General features: G+C 53.4%; 1 protein-coding gene across 3 annotated transcripts; it reads right to left on the bottom strand.

Moving 5' to 3' along the window:
- Positions 1–5,737: 5,737 nt before the first annotated feature.
- On the bottom strand, positions 5,738–15,059 carry SLC7A4 (solute carrier family 7 member 4). Of its 3 annotated transcripts, none has more exons than XM_067307080.1 (5): positions 15,012–15,059; positions 11,774–12,837; positions 10,919–11,595; positions 9,564–9,672; positions 5,738–7,898 (listed from the first exon to the last, which is right to left on the bottom strand). In XM_067307080.1, exons 2-5 carry the CDS (start codon positions 12,753–12,755, stop codon positions 7,705–7,707), a joined length of 1,962 nt encoding a protein of 653 aa, XP_067163181.1. In that variant the 5' UTR covers positions 12,756–12,837; positions 15,012–15,059; the 3' UTR covers positions 5,738–7,704. The 3 variants fall into 3 exon arrangements, with proteins under 3 accessions (XP_067163181.1, XP_013810273.2, XP_067163182.1); XM_013954819.2 differs by lacking the exon at positions 15,012–15,059 and adding an exon at positions 13,892–14,008; XM_067307081.1 differs by lacking the exon at positions 15,012–15,059 and having other exon boundaries at positions 11,774–12,840.
- Between the last annotated feature and the right edge of the window lie 3,981 nt (positions 15,060–19,040).

Raw genomic sequence — 19,040 nt, 5'->3', positions numbered from 1 at the left:
CAGTATAAATACTTATATTTTAAAGTATTTAGTCATCATTTATTGTTTCTCTTACTTCCTTTACCCCCAGCCCTTCCTATACTCCCCCAAAAGAGTTGCAAGTTAAAATTGTATAAAGAGTAAGGTAGCTAAAGAATTAATGCACACCAAGTCCTTTCTTATTTACCAGCCGGTGTAACTAGAGAAGATCCACTTACATTGGCATTATCACATCAATTCATTATTCACTGGAGTTAGACACAGCTTTTTTTTGTTGTTGTTGTTCTTGTGAGAATTAAGCTCAATAAACCTATCATTGTACCATTTGAGAACCTAAAAGTATCAGGTAAGCCGGTGGTGTGTTATAGGGTGATGTAATTGGGATATATATGTCAAATGTTATTTGAATTGTCTTGCAGGTTTGATGAGGAAAAACAGATCACTGTGGAAAAGTGAACACTGACCTCTGTGCTCAGGCAGAATTATCTTCCCCAGAGCACTGCAGGGAGAGGACGGGGATGCAGCCTGCAGCCTGCAGAGGCTGCTGAAGTTGGAGTGCAGGAGGTTTTGTGTTATGAAGTTGTAGGAAGTGCTGTGCTTTGGCACTTGTTACAAAAGGTTAGTAAGGATTAACATGCGGAGACGGAAGGACTGGAAAAATACTTTCAGGTTTCTCATACAGTTTCTTAGGTCCCCAAAGTAGCTGAATGGAGGGCATCCTGCCATTCTTTCACTGTCAACATCTATTTTGTTAGTTAACTTACAGCAAGTGAATGCAAGTAGTAACTAGCTGGGTAGGTTAAAAAGATCAGTTACAGGATGGGAAAAGCTGAAGTATGGCTTTCAGTTATACTGTAGTACTTGCTGTTCCCAGTTTACCTGGCAATCCCACCAGTTTGTATCACTATTTCTCTTTCCTCCGAACTCAGTAGTGTTTTCTTTCAGGTTGGGAACTAATCCTTGAGTGACTCACAAGAAGATTTGTTGATGAATTCCTGTTTACAATGCTATTTGCAGTGCTCAGCCAGTTTTTCATTTAAGTGTTATTTCCATGTTGTTCCTTTTTAGTTTCTTTACAAAATTGTCAGGTAGTCCACAGCTGAATGTTTCATGGAAGACTGTGTATTACATCAGCACTGCTACCTCTTTCAAACCTCCTGACCGGGTGAAAGCAAAGAGTTTACCACAAATCCATATTGATTGGCATTGATATTTTCTCCTTACTTCTTGAGCAGCTCTCATTTTGGCTCATTAGTGTCTGGTTGAGACCTTGAACTTCCTTGCTCCTCCTCTTCATCTTTTTGAATGTTCAGCAGGTTTGTTTTCTTCCAGTCCTCTGGAACTTCTCCAACCATCTGATTGTTTTGGAGAATAAGTATTAATGCTCTGGGAAAGTTCACTGGCTAATTCCTCATAAAAACTTTCGGTGTAAGTTACATTGGTGATTGCAAAATGTCTGGCTCTAGTAGTCACTACTAAGCATCATTCTGAGTTAGGGCTGGAGTGGAAAGTGTCTTAACATCCTGCAATATGAACTCCTACTTCTGGCTTTTTTCCAAGTGCAGAAGAGCAATTTTTCTTGAATGCTTTCATCTCCTTTGCATCATTGAGTCTGGTATTTTTATCCAGTCATGGATAATTACTTGCCAATGTACTTTTCTAAGTACTCTGAGGGAGGAGGGATTAGTGTCAGGTGTGCTGCCATGCACGAAGGCACCTTGGCTCATGTCCCAGCCAAGATCAGGGCCTGCTCTGTTTGCTGCTGCCCTCAAGTGCTTCCAGTCTAATGAGGGAATCCAGGCATGAAGGCAAAGGGATCATAAGGAGTTGACTACCCCCTGCCCCAAAGTAGGATCAGCTCAGCACAGGTTGTTCCTGACAGACCTTGGAACTATGATGGACACTTCATGGCCTTTCCAGGCAAGTCTGTTGTCAGCATTAGGAAATATTTCCAGGCCCTTGCCTAAATCTCTCTTGTCACAGTTTAAGCCTGTCGCTTCTCTCTTATGCACATGGTGAATGTTTATTCTCTTTAATTTTGTGGCTGTGTATTTGAAGACTGTTATGGCTGCTTTCAGCAAGGGAGCCTCTGTTATCACCGGGATCAGACTGTATTGCATACGCTTACATGAATTGTCTTGAAAATGCCTGCACCGTGTGGTGAGACACGGAACAGCTACGGTCCAAATAGAGACGTGTTTCAGGGATTTCTGAGATACAGGCTGCTAAAACACTTGCAAAATACAAATGCTAGCCTTGTTGTAATAGTCTGTGTACGCCTAGGCTCAGCCCATCAGCCTACTGGTGCCTTCCCCTCGGTGCTGGGGAAGGCTGGGAAAGGGGACGTGGCTCTGCTGTGCAGGCATGAGAGGAGGCAGGAACAGCGCAGAGACAAAACACCCTCTCGAGAGCTCTGGCTGTTTTCATGATCGTCAGTCTCTGGCGATATTTGCAGGAGGAGGAGGGGAGGATCATATGGGATGACGAGAGGATTACTTACAGCGAGCCTTAAACGAGCCCTGCAGATAGTCTGTGCTGCCTTCAGAGCTGAGGTCTGGGCAGGAGGATAATTTAGAAACACAGGGCTGGGAAGTGTCTGAATCAGGAAACTGCACTGCCCGCTCTCTGGGGAATAGCCCACCCTGGTCCACTGCTCTGTGCACCCCTTCCCCTCCCGAAAGCATGGAAAGGGCTCAAATACTTAACTTGGTCTATGCCTCTTATTCCAACTTAATGTCTGCGAGCAAACTGTCCCTGGAACAGTGTTGGGGATGCACCTGTGACTCCCACGCTCTGCCATGCAAGAGCCAGGCGATGTCCCTGCAGGGTTTGCAGAGGCTCCCGGTGCAGCTGCCCGTGTTTGCAAGGCACTGCAGGGTCCCCGCTGCTCCCGCAGAGCGCAGGCTCGCGTCATTTGGGCTGTGCTGACAACAGCAGAGCTCCCATCTCCTGAGGCCTCAGAGAGAATCATCAGAGCAGCTGCTTTCAGCTATCTCTGGTCCTGGCCAGGGGGGGCTGGGATATGACACCCCTTCCTTGTGCCTCATGAATCTTGTGGCTGGATGAGACATGCTTCTAGGAGGAGGGCTATGGGCCAATTCAGTCGTGTGTTTCCATCATGTCAATGATGGAGAAATTACCACGTTCCAGGTAAAAGCATCCTAGGTGTCAGGTTTTTCCCCCAGCAAAAAAATCCATTGTTCTTTCCGGTCTGAATTTGAGTTTTTTTCCTTGAGTAGAGCCCTCTTTGTGGGAACTCTTATCCCGGTGCATGGCCCTGCCTTCTTTAACGTCCATTGCAAACCTGGATTGTCCCAGCAGCTCTCATACGAGCCCTCCCCAGCTCGGCAGTGTCTTCTGTGAAGCTCAGACCCATCCTTGGCCGTTGTCTCCTGCGTGCAGCAGTACCGCTGCCTTCCCACTCCTACTTGTGTAAGTAGGGGATTACCATCTAAGGATCACATTAAACCTCTTAGCCACAGCACAGCCCCGGGAGCACATGTTCAGTTGTTTATGCCCCATGACCTCTAAATCCCTTTCAGAGAGCAGTTTTCCAGAGCCCCATCACCGGTCATTATATCACTATGACCTACATACTTTGCTCCAATGCATTTTAATTAGGCTGATTAGACAGTAGCCTGATTAGACAGTTTCCATGAACCCCCCAAAATGTGTGCGGTTTTGTTTGTTTGTTTGTTTGTTTTTTTTAAAGAAACTAATTTGGAGAAAGATATCCCTATGAAAAATCATTGCAATATTAGCCACTATAAAACACCAAGCTCCCCCTGTTCTTCAAGAAATTGAAGTTTGTCAGTTGTACATGGGGGTGGTTTGATTTTTAAATCTGGCTGTATCATGTGCATGCCTGCGGGGGCATATGGGAGGGAGAACTGACTCTTTTTTTTTTTTTTTTTAAACCAGATCTAATTTTATTACACTCACCCTTAGAGCCACAGATGCTGTTCCACTCAACCCAGCTGCATGTGCTCTCCAGGTGATACTGTACAACTACTTATGGTGTTGCCATGCTATCATCTTAAAACACTACTGACAGTGTCTGTTTTGAATCTTTTTCCTGCTGATGCAATTTTAGGAACAAATAATTTTAGGAGGGCTCCCTTGGTAACAGTTGCTGCTGACAATACCTTTTCTTTTTCTTTTTTTTTAATTTTTTTTTTTAGCATTAATAGGTAAACAATTTAAAATGAAATAATACATATTTCCCTTCACTTCTGCGTAGGGCACATTACTGCAGTGGGATTTTGTGTGGTACAAATGAATGAACCAATTTTGTAATTCTGTGTTTTAAAAAATAAAAATAAAATCAAGTTTGCTTGAGAGGGCACATTCTCTTCCCAGGCTGGCATTAATTATGTTAAACCCTTTAATTCCTTGCCAGCTGCATACATGTCAGTCCCAACTCTTTACCCTGGTTGGTAGAGCCCCAGCTATCTACTCTTGGTTTTCATATATAAGCAAGTTCTCTGGAATTTATACAAATAAACATTTTTAAATAGATTAAATATAACAATAATAAAGAGACTCATCGGACAATTCTGAAGTCTCCATTGTAGAAGCCACGCAGAATTGCCAATTTAAAATATTGAACTGTAGCACATGCTGGGTAAGCTCAGCCCTAGTTACAGCTGAAAGTAATTTTTTTCAAATATATCAACTTTTTTTCCCCCCCAAAAGAACAGAAAACTATTTTGAACTTCAGCATGTTCTGCTCTCTTAATAATTTTACTCTTCTTTTCCAGTAAGACAAACCTGTGCTCTGCTCTTTCTACTGGCCTTGATCCTGCCAACAATAGATTTATAGTAGAGATTAAATGCAGACAATTGATAAGGAGCGTTAAATCTATCTGCCTCCCTGTCTAGCTGTTGGATATGTTTATTCTTTAATGCAGAGTGACTTTCTTATCAAGGAAAAGAAATTTCTCTGGTGAACAGGGATGAGGATGGGTATCTAGATGGATTAACTCAAGTGACTCACTTTTTAATTCACATTATTTAGAGTGGCTCACAAATTCTCTGGTCAGTTCTGCCCAAAACTCATGTCAGCTTTAGAGAATCCGCCCCAGTACTGAGATACTTCTGTGCCTGGTGTTGTCCCCTCTGCTGCCGGCGGGGTTCAGGCCTGACTGAGAAGAGAGGGCTATATTTATCTATCTGTAAGTCCTAAGTCCCAGGCTACCTTTGCTCGGCTGCCGTAGCCCCTTGGGCACCCCAGTTGCTGTGGGACGAGCCGGGGCCCCTTCTCCCACAGCACCCATAAATGAAACGCCCCCTCCAGAGCAGCAGATCCGCTCTTGGAGGTGCCCTGCCGACCGGGACGGGCTTTGCTCGGCTCACGCTCTCCAGCTCTGCTGTGCAAGCACGCGTGTAGGTACGGGCTTCTCCCCGGTGATTTGGGAAGCTGCACAGACCCGTAAAAGGCTGCGCCCAGGTCCTGGCCTGCGGCTGTGGGACAGCAGCCGTGAGCAGGGCTTTGCCTGCCCCGGCCCTGGGAGAGCAGCCAGCTGCCCTGTGCACGGCTGGGGGGCACCAGCTAGTTTTGGCCGTGCCGAGCACAGGAAGGTCACGGCTCCAGGGCGGGAGTGGGTGACACTAGCCTCCCTTTCCCCAAGCTTTTGGGGCCTTTCCTCAGCATCTGTTGGGGTAGCAAGGTGGCTGCAGCAAGGTGGCTGCCCACTTCCACGTGTGGGTTATGAAGGGGGGGGGGGTGACAGCACAAACCACCAACTAGTCAGAGCCATTACAGAACCAGTGTTTATACGGGTGGCTGAGACAGCCCTCTTCTTACAAGCCGTTATACAGAGGTGCCAAGCAGGGCCGCAACATGGCAGGAACGTACCGCTCTGTTGGCAGCGGCGGCCTCCGCTGCGCCGCGTCTCTCGACACACGACAGCCACGCAGTGCAAGCGCCAGGGTGGGGGGGCCAGACAGCAGCTACAGCGCAAGGGCAAGGCAGGATGAGGAGCGGTGGTTGCAGACAGCACGCCATCAAAGAGCCGCAGTGGGTTCACCCCAGAGCTGGTGTATCGTACGGAGCTCTCCCCATGTGCGCCCTGGTCTTCAGGCCCCCAGGCAGGCTCGGACCAGTCAGCAACCAGGGCCAGGCAGGAGAAGGGATATGACCAGCTCGCCTGCTGCCTGTTCCCAGCTCCTCAACGGGGCACGGTCAGCCCCACAGGAAGATGCAGAGGCTGCTGCACATGCACCACGGCTGCAGAGACCGGGGTGTCCATGCTGCCAGGCCTAGCAGTTAGGCAACCTTGTGCTTGAGTGATTGTTTCCTCCATGTATTTCTTCCGAAATGTGCTAAAACCACATGGGCCTGCACTTTAGGCAGGGGCTGTCCATGTGCATAAGTGGCCAGTTGCAGCATCCCTGCTGGGGCCACCTCAACAGAGCTGCTGAGCAGGAGCTCCTGGGGATCACCCCACAAACACGTCACCATGAGCCCTGGACTGCAAGGGGCATTGCTGGAGAGGGGCAGACACCAAAAAGCACCTGTGGAGCCCTGTCCTGAGCACGGGCTGGGCAACCGACAGCCTGGCAGAAGCAGGCATGGTGGGCTGAGCATTCCTGGCCCCTGCAGGTTGTGGCACAGGCTGAGCTGTTGGGGCACAGGGGGGAAGGAGAAGGGCTGAGAGCCGGCTGCGCTCAGTTCAGCGCAGCCCAGGGAAGGCCACTGGGGGCTGCAGAGGACAAGGCAACAAATCCAGGATCTTGAGTGCCCATGCCTAGTGCAGGGCTGAGGCAAGAGGCTGGCCCTGGTGGTTGCTGGAGCCTGCGTGTCAGGAGCAGGTCTGGGCCCCATGGCTGCGCCATCCTCAGGACCTTGCGGACCAGCCTCTGGCTGGCCAAGCATGGTCACAGCAGGGCAGGGGGTACAGCCATGTGCCAGACTCCACACACCCCTGAACCAGCCGTCCTCTGCTGCCAGTGGCCTGGGCGAGGGAGGCAGGCTCCTACAGCGTAAGCCCGCACTGAATTTCCTGCAGTCCTGCTGAAGAACAAGCTGTCTGCTTGCATCCTGTGAGCACCCAGCCACTCATCCAGGCCTTGTCCTGCTTCCAGCTCGCATGCTCCCCAAAGGCCTGGAGTCCCCCAGCTACCCTGTGGCCCCACTCAGCCTGACTTTCAGGAGACCAGTGCAATGCAGACCAGCCAGCCGAGGGGACGGCCAGCAGCAAGCCAGGTGCCCGCTGTCTTTGCGGACAGGGCTCATCAGGGCTGCAGAAAAAGCCTGCGCTGCGGCCGGGATGGACAGCCCCCCAGGCCATCTGCCCCAGCCCCCCAAGGGTCCTCCGCATCCCCGTCAACTCAGGACCTGCACTTTTGGGTCAGCAGAAATGAGACAGGCTGCTTGGGGGTCTGGGCAGGCTTGGCCTGGGGCTCCAGGGAACTTGGTGAGGACGAGGCTCCTTGTCACCAAGCCAGGCACTGGGTTTGGGAGGATGAAAGCTGGTTCCCGAGCGCTGGGGACAGGAAAGGAGGGAGCCAGCTCCCCCCCACCATGCTCTGCTGGGAGTGGGTGGGGATGCACAAGTGTCACGGTCCCCCCCCGGACAGAGCCACACACCGAGGACAGACCTGGCCCTGGTGGCTCTCGCTGCAGAAGAGACTGGGGAGAGTGGGGGGTTTGGGCCTTGTCTGAGGGAGGGGGGCAAATGCTCCCAGAGCCGCGGTGACCCAGATGCCCCGTCCCCTACAACATCATCTCTTAGACTCCTCAGTGTCTGCATCCGGCAGCCCCACGGCAGGCTGGGGGCTCGGCTGGACTGCTTGTACCGTCTCCTCCAGGCTGCCGCTGGGAAACACCACGTACCGGGCACTCACGCGCTGCGGCTTGGGCTCCCGCAGGTTCTCTTTGCTGTGCCAGATGCCGTAACCAAAATACACAAGGAGGCCTGGAGCAGGGAGGGGAGCAGAAGAAACAGAGAAACCGCTGTAGAAGAGGTCAGAGGAGCCCTGCGGTGGCTGGCACGCTCCTCCGGATGCAGCCAAGAGAAGTCAGGCATCCTGAGAGAGCAAGTACCACAGTGCCTGTGGGGGCCTGGTCACTGCCCCATTCCCACCCCAGCCCCCTCTCCACAGGCCTTTCCACGCTCTCTGTTCACAGGAGCTCACGCTCCATCTCCTCAGAGCAGCCCCTTTGACGTGGTATCTGCCCTCTCAGAGGGTTACAACTGAACCGCAGAGGCCATTGCCTCTTCCTGTCCCTCTCCAGGAAGCCAGTTCTTCAGCAAGGTCCTGGAGTAGCCTCAGGCACACATCATTTAAGAGGTAGATGTGCTTAAGGCAGGGGAAAAAGCTTATCTCTTTCCCAACCAGCAGTAGAACTGGCACATGGAATCAGCCTGGGTAGCCAGGATCTTCACCAGCTCAGGTAGGGATTGGAGATGGTCAAATGCGGTCAGAAGATTTACAGAGGAAGAAGTCAGTTTTCCAGGTAAACACAAGCTTGAGAGCCTGATCCCAGCTGCACTCAAGGTGCTAGACCCAGTGCTGGAGAACAAAAATCAAAGACGTGGGATCAAATGTAAGGTGGTCCCTGAAGGTAGACTGTGCCAGCTAATCTGACAGCCTTGCCCTCCTTGATGACATTCTCTGCCATGAGCAGAGGAAAGAGGGATTCCTCCGTCTGGATTCCAGCAATCTGTCTGCACAAAGGCCCAAGGGAAACTGAATTGGAAAGGATGAGGATGAAGCAAATGGGGAAGGATGTACTCAGAGGGAAGAGGACCATAGCAGTCCTTAGAGAGAAGATGCAGGGGAGACTCCAAGGGGAGCACCTCAAAGATCTGTTTTGTCACAAAACCTGGGAACATGCTCATGGGTTGAACAAGAATTAGTGCTGTCTGCAGGAGAGGATGAGGAAGCTGTATGGGAAGAACCAAAGGGCCTCGAGGGCCGGAATCAAAGAGGGATGGAACAGGACTGTGCCATACATCTAAGGGGTAATACTGAGCATTTCTGCTGGCTGGTAGGGGCTGGATGTGATGAGGAAAAAACCAGCTGACTGCAGAAGGAAAATCTTCCAGTGGGTTACAGCAAAGAGGCAAACCCAGTTCCCAGGTACATCAGGAGAAGCACCTTGCATGGAGACAGGGAGCTCCGAATGACTTTATGAGCACTGGCAAACTGCCTCTGGGATAAGATGCAGCTCTGTTCCAGTGCTTTTATGAAGGAGGACCCAAACTGAAGCAGGAACAAAGATGTAGCACAGTGAGGGGAACCAAGGAGTGACAGGGAGACCCCCAAAAGACCTTGGCTTGTGCCTCTGAATGGAAACTGAAGGCAGAGAGGGGGTCTGATGCACTTTATAAATTTTATAAACAGTAGGGAAAAGAGCTGTTGAAGCGACTGGACACTGCTGGCATAAGAACAGACACATGCACACACCTGAGCTGAGAGGAAGGAGATCCCTACTGACCTTCTCTCCCTGCTCTCTGCTTGCTCTGACCACATTCTCCAGAGCTCCCCATGCAAGCTCGGCACTGGACATTTCACTCCCTCCTCCTTGAAAGAGCCACTGATTTCCCAGGAGTTTATACCCCTGTAGAAGTACTCACCTAGCATCAGCCAGATAGCGAACCGGAGCCATGTCATGTAGTTGAGCTTCAGCATGAGATAAATATTCAGGACAATGCTCAGTGCTGGGGACAGGGGCACCAGGGGTATCTGCAAGAAAAACAGAGCGAGTGATGAGAGAGAGACTTGCCCCACAGCAGCCAGCAGCACCTCCCACATATATAAGACACAGCTGTGGGCAACCATTCTGAAAGACAATGTTACTTATCCTTAAAATTACAGAGAGAAAACCTAGCAATGGTAAATACTAAGGACAAAGTGACCTGAACCCCAGTCACCTGGGCTTTCTGAAAATGGTCCAAGACAGCCAAAAGGAACAACAGGACAAGTGCCAAGCCAACAGGGTGGACATGGGGCACTCGGGAGCAAGGGCTCCAGAAACATCTGGAGTCACAGTGACAAGGACCAAACAAGCTCCTAGTGCAATCCACAATAGCATGGTCCTCATACAAACACAGGGGCAGCGAGCACGGCAGAGAGGTGATATTACCTTAGCACATGGTAGGACTCTTCTAGGACCAAAAAGTGTTGAAAATTGGAGCAGGAGGAATAAGAGAGGTACAAAAATGATTTGGAGGCCAAAGAAAAGAGTTCAGTCCTGAAGGCAGAACTAGTGGGGACAGGCAGAAGGAAAGCTTGTAGCTGATTCCCCCCAACAAGCTGCCCTTAACAGGGCCTGTCTGATGTGGAGGAGGGAGGACCAGGGATTGTGATCCTTAAATGCAAAATACTCTGCTCTCTGAGGGACAGGATAGGATGGAGTCCTGACCTGCTGTGAGACATTAGGAAATGCTGAGAGCACAGCCTGGGGTGCTCGGGGACATCTGCTCCTAGGATGTGGCTGCCACCACCACAGGGTTTGATGGACACATTTGCCCAACACCCGCCAGGGATGGTCTCAGCAGAGGGGATCACACCCTGGATCAGGGGACAGGACCTCTTCAGGTCTTCTCCAGCACCGCCTTCCTGATGTCGTAGCCCAGGATCATGCCTGTCCTCCTAGCCACAGCACGGCACCACCGCACATATCCCACCGGCTTTGCCCAGAACACTGAGTCCCTTTCAGAGTCACTGCTCCTCCTTGCCCAACCCTAACTGGTCCTTAACTCTCTGTCCCTGGCATCCAGCTGTACACAGTTGCGAGCTACTCACCGATACCTCCCCATGCTCACTAACACTCTCCTCCTCCTTGTCCCTTCTTCAGTTATTGCAGTGATTTTACCCAGCAATGACTGGGGCCTCGCATGGGTCTATCAGAACTGCTCCACCCTCCTGACCCTGGCAGAGGGGCAAGTCCTGCCTTCCCCCAGCGCAACCTCCACCCCCCAGTGCATACCTGGAAGGTCTGCGTGTTGCGCTGCTGCTCATGGGCCCAGATGAGGAGGAGGCTGAGCAGGAACCCCAGGCTGAAGAGGACCAGCAGCAGGGAATAGCTCCAGGTTGGCAGGTGGAGGTGGGTGTTGCCAAACACCAAGATGGAGCACAGGCAGATGGCAGACACCATCAGGGTAACCACAGCAACGGTGACCACCTCTCCTGGGTAGAAGTCGCTGAGGAACTCCAGGTAGGGTTCAAAAGCTGCCTTCAGCTGCCCCGGCTCCCGCTGCTCTTTGCTCTTGTCTCCATCCACCAGCTGGAGCTTGTCAGAGAAGGACTCATACTCCTTCAGCTCACCGGCAGCGGGGCCGTCACTGGGCTCAGGGCTCGGCTGCCTGCCGGCCGGCTGAGCAGGAACATCCACCTTCTGCTGCTGGAAGCGCAGCACAATGATGCTGGCGGCCACAAAGGTGTAGGCCAGCAGTGTGCCAATGGACAGGAACTGCACCAGGGCCTCCAGGTCGAAGATGAGGGCCAGCAGGGCCATGAGCACCCCGAACACCACAATGCCAATGACCGGCACCTGCGTGCGGGGGTGGACCCGGGAGAACACCTGGAAGAAGAGTCCATCCTCCGCCATGGCGTAGACGATGCGCGGCAGGGAGAAGAGGTTGCTCAGCAGGACTGTGTTCATCGCTGAGGGAGAGGCAGAGAGCAGGCCCCCATGTCAGACCTGGCGCATGGCCCAAACCACCCCAGGATCCCAGCTGAGAGCATTGCAGCCCCAAACTCAACATACCAACCCGGAGAGAGAAGGGCAGGCATCTCCCACCCTCTCCTGCCCACCGCCACCCCCCAGCCTGCCTGTACTCACCGCAGATGGAGCCAGCAGCTACCAGAAATCCTGCCCAGGAGTAACCCCTCCTGTAAAACGCGTCTGCCAGGGCAGAGTCGGGGTTCAGCGTATGCCAGGGCACCATCAGCGTCAACACCATGGACACTAGGATGTAGGCCCCAGTGGCCAGCCCCAAGGAGAAAGCTATTGCTCTGGGAACTGCCCTCTGGGGGTTCCTGGCTTCTTCACTCGAGGCTGCTATGACGTCAAAGCCCACGAAGGCGTAGAAGCAGGTGGCTGTTCCTGCCATGATGCCTGACAGCCCGTATGGGGCAAAACCTCCTTCCTGAGCACTCCAATTCTTGGGCTGCGCAAGGATGAAGCCCATGATGAGAATGAAGAGGATGACACCCATGCTGATGGCTGAAAAGACGTGGTTGAGCCAGGAGGAAACTTTGGCCCCAAAGGAGATGAATGCAGTGGCAACTAGTAAGATACCAGCTGCCAGGAAATCTGGGTAGTGCGCCAGGAATGGCACCTGCCAAGTGCCAATGTGGGTCTCAGTAAAGTTCTTTATTTTGTGGTTAAAGATGGAGTCCAGGTAACCACTCCATGCCCTGGCCACCGCAGCTCCTCCGATCATGTACTCCAGCAGCACATTCCAGCCGATGAGGAAGGCCCAGATCTCACCTACAGACACGTAGGTGAACATGTAGGCAGAGCCTGTCTTGGGTACCCGGGCCCCAAACTCAGCATAGCAGAGAGCAGCCAGGAGCGAGGCAAAGCCAGCAATGATGAAGGAGACAATGACAGCAGGGCCAGCAATCTCCTTGGCTACGGTGCCAGTGAGGACATACAGCCCAGAGCCCACCATGCCCCCGATGCCCAGCAGTGTCAAGTCGATGGTGGAGAGGCATCTGTTGAAGGATGTCTCCATCATGTCGTCCTCCAAGGTCTTCACTCGGTTGAGTTTCTGGCAGAAGCGGGTCAGGTCTGCAGAGCGAGGCAGCCATCTCGCCATCTTGGACACCCAGGGCCCTGCCCTCCAGCAGTGCAAGGGGGAACACAGCAGCAAGGCCCTCAAGATATCCCTGCTCAGAGACCTAGTGGGGAAGTAGGAAGGTGTGAGCCAGCCTATTCACACAGACAACCCGAACGCCAGCTCAGAGTAACGCTCAGCTCAAAAACGCTCCAATTGCATTCTGCTGAACTGGACTGAGCCAGGCTGAGTCACCTTAGCACAACCCTGCGGAGACTCATCTAAGCTGCCCTGTCTTCCATCACCCTGATCCCACACCTCAGCTGCTTTTGGCAAAGAGCTGAGGAGCCGGGCAGCCCGGTGAGTGCAGTGAAACTCAAGGGGAAGACGGCCTCAACGCGCCAGGTCACAAGTGATGGGGACAGGGCAAAAAAATCACCGGGGCACATTTCCCCAGACTGAAATCTCCTGGGTCTAAGTGTCCCTCTGTCCTTAGCAATTAGATGCGGGGCTCTGCCTCAAACTGTGCCTGTCCTCCTCCAGGGCAGCTGGCACAGGAGAGCCAGCCGTCCCTGCTGGCCACCTACACACTCACACAGCAGAGACCTGTGCTGCGGTGCTGGCCCAGAGGATGGGCCAGGAGGAAATCACAAAATCCGCAGGATAGGATTTCCCTGGCTTTTCTTTTTAAAATGGAGCTGCATTAAAGCCCAAATCAAGGGCTTTTCCCCACCCAGCACCTCGCTGCTTCCGCAGGGAAAACCCAGGCACAGAGGTGTGCAGCAGACAGCGTGGAGAGGCCAGGCACAGGGAACTCCAGACCCACTCCAGGGATAATGTGGGCGTCCTTTGCCAGAACAGGAAACGTATCAACTACTCGGGTACCAGACAGACACAGAGCGAAGGGGGCTGGCAGCCGTCTCAGAACGGCTGAAGGCGGTGGGAGGATGCAGATCCTTCCATGTTAGGGCTCTAATTCATGGCTGCTCCATGGAGCTGTCTGGAAGTTCGAGGCCATACAGACAGGCTCTCCCATTCCAGCTGCCTTCCTCTTCCTCCACAATCCAGGGCTGTGCACTGGGGCACATCTCCGTGCACCTGCAGTCCCCAAACCACAGGTCCTACTTAGAGGTCCCAGAGCCAAAACGTGGGTCTGCATAGCAGGGGGCTCTGATTACCTAGTCCTCCCGGGCCCATCTCTTGCAGAAAGACCCCAGCCATCCTGAGCCAGTGGCAACAATCCCTGGTCCACGGGGGGAAAAAAGGCTTTGCCTGTATCGGTTACATTTGCTATGTGTTACAGGAGGGGAGCTGAGCCACCCCCAACCCTGCTCACTGCGATACATGCGCAAATCTTGCATCTGTGTTGCTAAGAAGAAAAAAAAAAAAATCAGAAATATTTGTGCACTTGACCCAAATTCACCAGATAGTTTCAGCAGAAAAAGAGGATGTGCAGATTGACTCCCGAGCAGCGTGGAGGGGGTGGCGCACCCGTGGCCCCATACAGACCCACCTGGAGAAGACCCACGTCCGAGCCCCTCCTGCACCCTCTGAGCTGAGCTCCCAGCTCAAGCGCTGCCTCCCCCCCAGCTCGGACAGGGAGAGGGGAGGTGTGAACCATGCTGCCGGAGCCGCTCGGGCTCCCCCAAACACGAAAGCGCTCCTGGACCAGGAATTCGGAGCCTCAACCCGTCATCAAGCTGCAGGTGCCTGCGCCCTTTGTTTGAGCAGTTATTTATCCAAGGCGGGAGTTCCGCAGCAGGGCCAGGGCTCCGCACAGCGTCCTGCGGCCAGGTGGGCTAGGGGTGGCGGTCGCCGGCGGGCTGCGGGACCCCGTGCCCCCGGGACGAGCGGGCCCTTGGCTGTGCTCTCCCGGGACGGGGGTCCGGCCTCCCGTTTTATTTGTGCTGTTTTGCCCCTTTACTGGGAAAAGGAGAAAGTTTAAATCCTGATCGGCTCTACCTACACGTCGCGCTTTGGGCGGCGGCCGAGCCCCAGCCCGGCTTCCCCGAGCCCGCAGAAGCGCCGAGCGCCGAGGGGGCACCCGACGGCGCGGCCGCGGCCCCGCCGGCCCCCCCCGCCGCGCCGCGCCGCGCCGCGCCGCGCAGACCGGGTCCCGCCGCCCGGCCCGGCCCCAGTGGGGGGGGTCCCGCCGCCCGGCCGCGCCCCGCCCCGCCCCGGGGGGTGTCCCGCCGCCCGGCCCCGGGGGGGGGAGGGGTCCCGCCGCCCGGCCCGGCCCGGCCCGGCCCGGCCCGTTCCCCGCCGCTGCCCGGTGCCGCCGGGGCGGCCTGCGCTCACCTGCGCTGGAGCGGCGCCGAGGCGGGCGGTGCCGCCGGCGCTGCGTCACGGCCGCTCCGCGGGGGCGCGGCGAGGGGCGCCCGGCCCCGGCCCCGGCTCCGCCACCGGCCCCGGCGCGCACCTGCTCCGCCGCGGAGCCGCCGCCGCCGCGGCCCCGCCCTCCCCCGGTGGCGGCGGGCGCGGCCCCGCCCGCGGGGCCCGGCGCGGCGGCGGCGGAAGGACGGGGCGGCGCGGGGGCCGCCGCGCTGCGCTGCGCCTGGCGCGGGGCAGCGCCGGGGCCGCGCTGCGCGGGCAGCGTGGGGCTTCGCTGGCCCCGAGGGGCGGCCGCGGGCAGGGGGGCGCGGCGCGGGACGGGCCCTGCCTTCCCCCGGGGGCGGCAGGGCAGGAGGCCCCGGTGGCGCGTGGGCAGCTGGGGAGCCCCGTGCAAGGCAGCACGCGGGGCAGAGCCTCCCAAGGGCCCTTGTGCTACCGGAGGGTGCTGGTGGGGAACCGCCTCAGCTCTGCACCATCCCTTTCCCCTTTAGGCCAGGGCTTCCCACCGCGCTAAGGGCATGGGGGTTGGGTGAAGAACCCCACCGAGGCTCCAAGCCCGCAGGTTTTGGGATGCTACAAGAGAAACCCAGGCTGCGCTAGTGCCAGCGGAGTTAAAGGATTATCTTTGAAACTGTGGAGCTGAACAAAGCTGGAACACTTTTGTTTAGGGGCAAGGCTTCAGATAGTTGGAGAATGCCCCAAAATGTTGAAGACCACTACAGTGGAGTGGGCAGTGCGTGACTGTGCGTTCCCTGGCAAGAGCAAATGTCAGGATTTTGCATAGGGTCCTGTTATGCTCATAGGCAGCATCTGCAGGCTGGACACAGATTGCCATGGGTGTACAGGGCTTGACTGCTGCAGCATGAGCATTAACGTGTAAAGGAAACAGTAGACGGTGAAGTTGCTGTCCCAAATCCAGGCTGATGGACGCAGGTAGTTCTAGATGGAGTGAAGGACTCAGACCCTGCTCCTTTCCTTAATCTAAGGAGTTCCACCTAGGTTCTAGAGCTCATGGCTAGAGGACAGAGACCACCTCCATGCTCAGATATTTCTCATGAAAAGTAGAAGTGTAGAGAAGAAAGAAAAAGAAAAAAAGCTAGAGGGGCAACAGAGGAAGATGACCTGTGGAACACATGAACAGGTCTGTCCAGCTCAAGGTCCAACCTTCAAGAGTGACAAAAAGCAGGTGCCTGGGGAAGAGCATAAGAACTGAGTATGTAATACTTCCACCTTGCTCCACCAGGCTCCAAGCCTCTGCAGCTCAGAGATTTTGAGAGATGCGATCCCCTTTTACTAAGTCATAATGAATTTCTCTTCCAAAACTTCTTCATTTCCTCTTGAACCAATTTAAATTTTTCACATCCACAACATCCCATGGCAAGGAGTGTCATAGCTCTGCTATCTGTTGCACAAAGAATCACCTTTTGTTTCTTCTGAACCTGGCTCTTACGACCTTCACATAACACTCCAGCTCTTGCATTTGAAGAGAGTGAAGTTCCTACTCACCCTCTCCATGCCACTTGCAGTTTCCACATGGAAGAATCCAGCCTGGTTCCTGGTAGTTGGTTCCTTCTTGCATGGGCATGGCAGATGGTCCAGAGCTTTGGTCTCCCTACTGCCTTTCTCAGAACTTCTTCCAGCTCTCCTTTTGCGTATTAAGGGACCCGTGTTCCAAGTGCTGATTTATCAAAGACTTTGTAGTAGCATAACGTTTTCCATTTTCTTGTCCTTTCCTAATCCTTCTTAATGTCTCATTAGATTTTCTGATCACTATGGAACATTAAAGCTGATGTTTCCATGCACCTCAATCATCACCCCAAATTTCACTCCTGAGTGGTAATGGTAAACTCAGAGTCTGTCATTTGACACTAAGTTCTCCCATGTGCGTAACTTCACTTTTATCCACACTGAATCTACTGCCTTACTTAGAGGAGACCTTGATAGCCTCCTGTCCAGCTTAGAAAGGAGTAGAAAAATAAAGCAGGAAACTGGATTTGGCCCTTACTAACATCCCTGCTCATTCACCTTTCGAGTCCATTAGTAAACACAAGACTGGCACAGAGCTGTAGCTCTTCCTTTGGTCACCTTTCACCAGGATGGGAATGGGTAACCCAATCCTCCTTTTTTGCATTCCTTGTTGACGTTGCTTCTGGCATGCAACAAGACTTTGGCAGTAACTTAAGGTACAGCTCCACATGTGGTTAAAGGCAGTCTGAGCTGCCACCAAAGGGGTAGCAGGCCTATGCTCCAACCACGTGCTCCTATTGCCTCTGTGGGGCCAGCTCTAGTGCTCAGGGACTGCACAGTCAGTGGAAGCAATGAACTGAGTCTGCTGAAACCCTGTAATCCTTTGTAGCATTTCCAGCCAGATCAGCTCCTTTGAATCACCCTCATAAGATCTGACTCTATCCTAAACATTATCGGCAATAACAGCACAACTGCAATAGCATGGCCACAATCAGTCCTGTAGGAAGACAGGATCTATCCTCTAGTGATATAAAGGCACCGATGTGGGGTGCTGGCAGGAAAGGGTAGGAAAACCTGCTGCAGAAACAACTTCTTTGGAAAAATATCTGCATATCCTCAACTGTGTACTTTCTAGCAGTGCCTCATGTGGGGGCTGACCTTTTTTTTTTTTTTTTTCTTCACTGAAATCGTGCTGATGAAACCCTCCCAGATCATGAGCTATCCCAGGTGCTTTATTCATTTTAAATAATCTTTTCAACCAATTAACTGCATCTGACTGATCTGTAATTCTCTGCCTCACTCGGATAGCCTTTTTCAAATACAACCTGAGGCAGACTGTAGGCATGGAAAATTTCAGCTTGGATTGTTTGCTTGGCAGAGCTATAAGCAACTGAAACCAGATGGTTGGAGCAGGAAGAATGAGAAAACCTCCTGCTCGAGAGCGGCGGCTGGCCCTCGTTGCCATGGTGCTGCAGGGAGGGCCAGGACCAGGTTTTGCAGCACTCGCTCGGGGCTGCGGAAGAGCACGAGGCGGCATTAGGGCGGATGTCAGTGGCCGGCACCGTGTCTCCTGCTGCACGTAGGCAGCCTCTGCACAAGGTGGGCTCTGCTCTTTCTCCACAGCCCCTGACCACAGCCAGCATAGCAGAGCGAAGCCCTCCCACAGCAATCCTGAGCTTCCGCATTGGCCGTTCCTGCCAACAGGTAACTTCCAGCTTTTCCAGGCAAGCTGTGGGTTCTACCAGCTCCTGCAGATTCCCACTGCAGGAAGTTCCCTGCCTTGAAGTGTTTGCTCCAGCAGTGCAAGAGTGCTCGTGCCAAAGAACGGAGGGTCCTTTCAGGAGGCAGCAGTACTCCCCTAACACCCATGCACTTAACCTCCTTTCCTGTAATAGGACCCATACCTAATACCTGCCCTCCTCATTGACACTAGTCAACTCAGGAAGTGATCTCCTCATTAACAGCTCTGGCCACCCACAGAGGAATACAAATTCTTTATCTGCTCAGCTTCAGAGAATACTTTTTCCTCTAAGTGTTCTCAGCGGCTGAGTTAAGATGTCTCCAAAGAGGAAACAACTGTCCAAGAACTTTACCCTGCCCCTCAGTATTTTAGCAGTCAAGTGCAGGGCTCCTAGGATCCCAGCTGAGGGTCAAGTGGCCACAGAGTTCAAAGTAGGATCCCCTGCAATGGTGCAAGTGCCACTTCACCCCACTTTCCAGTTGGGAATTTTCCTCAGGGAGGAAAGACCTCACAAGACATACACCAATTGTCTCCAGCTTTTGAACTGCAGTGGCATGTTCCAGTGAGGGGAAAGTGGTGATGGAATCAGGAGTTTGTCTCAGCCCTGGATTTACAAAAGCCTCTTTGCTCCTTGTAGTGCTGTAGAAAATTAGCTTCAGTGCATTTCTCTATGTTCTCCCCCAATTTAGTGAAAACCTCTACAGCTTCAGTTATTTGCTTTCATAGGAACACAAGGACGTACATTAGCTTGAATAAGGAGTAGTGACCCATCTCCCAGTTTCAGCGAT

This window comes from Apteryx mantelli, chromosome 17 (genome assembly GCF_036417845.1).
Source record: "Apteryx mantelli isolate bAptMan1 chromosome 17, bAptMan1.hap1, whole genome shotgun sequence".
In the NCBI taxonomy this organism is placed as follows: Eukaryota; Metazoa; Chordata; class Aves; order Apterygiformes; family Apterygidae; genus Apteryx; species Apteryx mantelli.
The sequence above is the reverse complement of the archived record's forward strand: the minus strand, read 5'-3'. Positions and strand labels throughout refer to the sequence as shown.